We start from the raw sequence: 6,000 nt of genomic DNA on the forward strand, positions 1-6,000 counted from the left end.
TTGCACTGGGGAATTTCTAATCCCCTTTATTCCCCCCCCCCACCTGTCTTGCCTTCTTCAAGGGCATCCTGCTGGATACAGTTTCAGCAGCACCCTGGAAACATTGCGGATGAGGCCAGCAAATGAGGGTTTTCTCATCTAAATATAGCTCTTCTCAATGGTACTGCTGATTATGTGAAGGGAAGCAAATCACAGCATGCATCTATGCCAATGTGTGCAGAGCCTTATCCTGCAAAAGATCTGCCCTTCTTTCTGATCTTAAATCAGAACTGATTTCCAAAATGATGGAATGTGGATCATTACAAAGGACTGCGTGTTTCTGCTCACTTCCAAATATCTCCATGCTTGCATAGGGGACCACTTCTCAAGCAAGGATCCACAGGAGCTAGCACTTACCTACTTGGTAAAACTTCAGGCCAGCAGTCGTTCCTGTACTGGAGGATACATCAGGATACTGCATAGATCCTTGGGGGTGGGTGGGCTGTGGGAAGATGAGCTAGAGCCAGAGGGAGGAAATGATGTTCCTCTTGCATTCCTAGAGAAGGAATAGCCTTGAGAAAACCTTATTTCTTCAGCCCAAGAGAAAATAGAGGGAGGACACTCTCCATGGAGACTTGCAAGACTGATGGTGTGCATATCCAACCACTAAGCACAACTAAGGAGACTTTTGCAGCAAATGCAGGCTCTGGTGTCTGAAGGAGGACAGCTGGGAACAATGAGTGACCATCTGTCAGGTCATAATAGAGAGCAAAGACATGCTGGAAGAACGAAAAGAGGTATAATAACAGGAACTGATATGTGTGTCTGTGTGCGCGTATCTGGGATGTGTGTGTGAGAGTGCCTGTAAGAAAGAGACAAGAAGGACAGCCAGAAATGAGAAAGGGAGAAAGTATTTTGTACCTTGGAATTCAGAATCAAATTCCAACTCTCACCCCCCAAAAAAGAGGCTCTCAATCTTCAGTTGAGGAAAGAGACCCCAGAAAGGGAGTCAGGTGAGTGGGCCTTTGAAGGGCAGAGGGAGTCCAGCTTCATCCTGCAAAAAGACAGACTTGGAAGTCGCTGATTCCCTTCAATGTGGAATAAAAATGAGAGATGACAATAAATCCAACATCTCATGAAACAAGTTTGTCTCTCAGGAGCCCAGATTAGCATTGTGACAGAACAATTCCAAGATTTATCAAACTGTCAATTTTCTCTTTCTGCTATTCTGTATGGGACAGATGATACGGCAATAAGAGCTATAACTGCATCATTGTGCAGAATCCATTGTGGATTCTGGAAGGAAATCATATTCTGGAGTTTCAGGTGGTTTCTCATTCATTCATCAAGGCCTGGAAAGGACAAGGGTAACTGCCAGTTAAACCGACCACTTAGACAAATGCTATGGACATGGAGAGATTGGTTTTCAGGAGCCACTGTCCTGAATGATAGGCTGCATGGCACAAAGAGTAGTTAAATGTGTGGTGAAGTGTGGCTATCCTAATCAGGATAACTTTCAATTTCATCTTTTGAGGTACAACTCCAACTAAAACCTTGGATAAATACTTATGGGCTGTAGAAAGAGGAGGAAGAGGAGGAGTGGAGGGCTGGGGAGAAAGGATAGGCAAGGGAACAAAGAAGCTTTTCCACCAAGCATGGCAATAAAGAAGCTTTTATACTGAATCCTAGAACATACGCCTGGAGGACCTTGGAAATCTTCTAGTACAACCCCCTACTCAAGCAGGAGACCCTATATCATTTTGGACAATGTCCTGTCAGCCTCTTTTTGAAAACTTCCAGTGATGGAGTATCCAAAACTTCCAAGGTTGTCCTATTAAGATTGGAGATAAAACTCCAGAAGAATTTGAAATAAGGGATTTGTATCCTGCAGAAATAAAGGAGACAGAATAATTATATAACTATATCTTCGTATTACACAATGAAAATCAAGAATATTCGCTCAACTCATGGCATTATCCACACATATAGGAAATATGATAAAATGAGATCATATTTGGAGAGCTGGTAGGATGGCTCTCATGACTGAGAAGGAAGATGAAACTTCAAAAGAAGTTTAGAAAGAGAGGAGGAGTTGAACTATAAAATCTACCGTACATTTCAGGAAAGCATTTGCTGGTGCTGTTGAGAGTACATTGTTTAAAGTATGCAGAATGGTGAATAAAATCAGTGCTTATAAATGTTAACTCTTGCTGACAATTCACTATGGAAAAAGTATGGAAGTGATTACCAAAGCAAAGATCTTTCCAGACACGAAGTGGTAATGATGGGAGACTTTAACTGCCCTGACATACTGTATGTTAGCAGGCAAACTCTGCCAAGTATGGCCCTTTGAGGAAATCCCCAACTTACTATTTTCTGGCACTTTCTCTTTCAGAAGGTAGAAGAAAGCACACGACTTCAACTACCCTTGTTAATGGATCAATCAGGAAATCTTACTAAGCCCATGGATGCAGCAGTAATAGTGGGGTGTGGAACCAAGGAAATCAAACTCATCTTGAAAGTATATCTACCAAGAAAGTGTGTTTTTATCCATATGGAACAATGAGATGTAAATGAGAAGATGAGCACAAGGTGGACAGAAATTATTTAAAAAGGAGATGCTAAAAGTACAGACTATCCAAATGAGAACAAAGGGAAGGCAGCCAAAGGAGCAGAATAGAAAAGGACATGTTCTGGAGAAACAATCACAAGTACAGCAGAAAGATCCAGAATTTTAGAGAATGCATGCCAGTTGCCAAGCATCCAACTTTTGATCATATGATCATGGGGATGCTGCAACAGTCATAAATGTAAAAAAAATGGTAAGTTATTTTTTAAATTGATGTTGTAACTTTAAATGGTCACCAAATGAATGATTATAAGTTGTAGACTACTGTAGAATGTTATTGGGAAATTTGCAAATAGCTTGATGGATGAAGACAGAGATCAAAGGTGCAGGAATAGGAGACAAATATTGTTCACATAAAAAGATGTAATTATACTGATCATAATGACATGGCTGGCAAAAATAAAATGTTAATCTGCATCAACAAAAATATAATTTCCAATCTTCTGCAAATAAAAAGACCACTATAGACAGGTGAAACACCCCCCCACTTGATTGTATGGATTTCAGAGGGCCCCTTCCTCCTCTGACGAGAGGGGCAAAATATCTGGCAGGCAAAGAAAGGGGAGGCAGCAAAGTAGAGTGGAGCTGGAAACTAAGTGGAGCCACAAGGACTGTCCAGCCTAGGGAGAAAGGTCAGAAGCACCTGAGGAGGTCAGATAGGCCAAAGCCTGCCCACTCCTCTTCCAGGGTCTGGGATTTAAGGCAAATTCCAAGGGATGTTAGCCACAATCACCTCGAAGACATTTGAAAGTGGCAGGCATAACCCAGCAAGCTGGGTGGCTTTCATCCAGGAGGCTTCAGGCAGAATCCCTGCTCTGAGCAGCCAGTGGATTGCCTGGTGTTGCTGATCCTTTGAAAGCCTGCAATTCTTCCCACCAAGGAGAAAGCAAAGCCCCTTTTCTGTTTGGAGGTTTTGCTTTCAAACTGGGAGTGGAAGTGAAATGATTGAATTTTGTGGTGCTGCAGAAACCCCATTTGGTTGGTGGCTACTGTGAGGCAAAATGTGTGCTATATATAGCCTTTATTGTCATTGTACAAATAAATACAATGAAAGATCTGAATGTGTTCCTGCTTCTGGAATGAAAACAGTGGAAAACAAAGCTCTGACTCCAGGAATGTCTCATGAGTCCATCATGTAGACTGGACAAGCCATGAGGCTATTTCAAGCTTCCCAGCCTTCTTCTTGGTGCACGACTACACAGCTCAGGGTGTCCGGCAATTGAACAGAGCTCCCTCCCAGCCCCCCAGCCCCTCCCTCTGGTGCTACCACCTAATAGATTGGCAGAGACATGCACACAAATGCATGGCTGCATGTATGGATAGGGTACCCACATCAGAAGAGCCAAAATGAGGTGAGAAGGAGGCTTTTTGAAGAAATAAGAGATAGAAAGAAACTGTAATGCATTTTCAGGGAATTAGAAGTCCCTGGAGTGTTTCTCTCTGCATCTGGTTTGCCTCTGCAGCAAGAAAACGAGGGGCAGGGGTTGCTGAGTCCTTCCTGCCTATTCAGCTGGCAGGAGCTCTTTGGCTTTTAACAGAATAACAAGTTGGAAGGGACCTCAGAGGTCTTCTAGTCAAACCTACCTATCAAGCAGGAGACCCTATACCATTTCAGAAAAATGGGTTGTCCAATATTTTCTTTAAAACTTCCATTTTTTAAAAACAATGCTTTCCTTAAGCAGAACTGAGATGATGACCCATCATGAAACTCAGAAATGGTCCCCCAGAACATGTGCATATACATGGAACAGAAATAAGGCTGATTGGAATAAGATCCTGTAACAGTAAATTTTGGTATTGAACTGAGACAGGAAAAGTGCTTTAAATAACCAAGATGTGGAACACTATTGTGTCCATAAAAATCCTGAGTAACAGGTAATCCATTGTAATAATCTGCAGCAAGGATGATCTAGGACTTCACAGTTGAGTTGGTTTACTCAAAGTACCCCTGAGGAAGAAGGTGCCAAGAAAGCACTGAGCTTTCTTGAGAACCTCACTGGCCTAGACATCTCCTGCCCTGTGGTTTGGCAACTGGCCACTTGGGCCAGAAACTGGCCCAAGGGAGGCTGATGTGAAGGAAGGTGAGTGTGAATGGCTGCAGATGAGCACAATTTCCCCCTTTCCTCCCTCCAGAAAATCAAGAGGAGTTTGGTGCCTTTCTCCAATTACCAATTTTATTAAAGTCATAAGCTTCATTGAAGCTTTAATCTGAAAAGATGTTACTAGACTCTTTCTTTCATTAATTTTTATATCACAAATACTAGCTGAGCTCTCCTCCTGCAACACCCTCCACTTGGAGCCTTGTATTTTAGTATGCTGACTAATTAACTGGATAGGTTGATACTTAATTTTATAAAGGAACATGCAGTTTCATTTACAGTAATTTATTTCTGGGTGGAAAGGGAAGCTCCCGCCCATGGAGTCTGCGGTGCTGAAGGGGGGGGAGGACCAGCTTCTGATGCTGCTTATTAGGCAGAGGAGGTGGGGGAGGGGCAAATGCACCTGGCAGCTGCTGAGAGAATCTCCAACATGGTCGCCCCTATGCAGAGGAGGACCCCAAAGAGGCTGCCTGGGCTCAGAGTTTCCCAGCCTCTCTCTGCTTCTCCATCCGTGTGCCCCCCTCCCCGCCAAGATGCTCCCATCCCACCTGCTTCTCCAGTGCATCCTTGGGCTTGGGTGAAGGTGCTCTGTCGCACAGGCACCCTTCCAACAGGTAGAGGCCAGCCGGCCGCGAACTGGAGTCGTTCTCGAAGTAGAAAAGCATGTTCTGGAGGAGGGCGAACCACTTGGGGTGCCATTTGGTGTTGTCAGAGCTCCTCTTGCTGAGATAGCCCCGTCGGGCCCCGTCCTTCTTGGCCAGCAGCCCCAGGTAGACGGCGTGCCCGTCGTTCAGGCGCAGTGCTTTCTGCATAGTGTGGGCACAGGGGAGCTCACAGCCGCAGCAACTGCAACGTCGTTCGGCTCAGCGGAGCCCCAGCAGGCCGGAGCCCCTCGCGCCGTCGGCCCGCCTCTTGCATGCCCGCCGCCGCCAGGCTCTGCGCGGGCACCTGAGCGGCGGACAGCACCGCGGCCAGCACCGCCGCCGCGCTCCGACCAGCCCTCAGCACCGCGGACAGCGGCAAACTGCGGCAGCGCCGCGGCGCCGGGAGGCTGCGCGTGCCCCGCCGGCCAGCCCGGCGGAGAAGGAGCGCCGCCGCTGCCCTCCCGACTCCCGGCCTGCGCCGCCGCCAGAGGGGCTCGGCGGTCCCGGGCGGGGCGGGATGGTGGCAGCCGAGCAGACCGGAGACCGGAGACCGGCGCTCTCCCGACCGGGGCCGGCGCACGAAGCCCGTCCTGGCAACCGCGGCGGCGCGCCTGAGCCGAGGTTTATTTTTAGCTTCCCTCTGGCGCCT

The 6,000-nt window shown here is 46.7% G+C and overlaps 1 protein-coding gene across 1 annotated transcript in view; it reads right to left on the bottom strand.

Annotated features, from left to right (window-relative positions):
• Positions 1–5,519, bottom strand: part of RASGRF1 (Ras protein specific guanine nucleotide releasing factor 1) — a 47,971-nt gene extending 42,452 nt beyond the window's left edge. The window contains 1 exon segment of the mRNA XM_032233552.1: positions 5,256–5,519. Coding sequence (XP_032089443.1) covers positions 5,256–5,519 — 264 coding nt within the window.
• Between the last annotated feature and the right edge of the window lie 481 nt (positions 5,520–6,000).

Source organism: Thamnophis elegans, chromosome 16 (genome assembly GCF_009769535.1).
Source record: "Thamnophis elegans isolate rThaEle1 chromosome 16, rThaEle1.pri, whole genome shotgun sequence".
Lineage (NCBI taxonomy): Eukaryota > Metazoa > Chordata > Lepidosauria > Squamata > Colubridae > Thamnophis > Thamnophis elegans.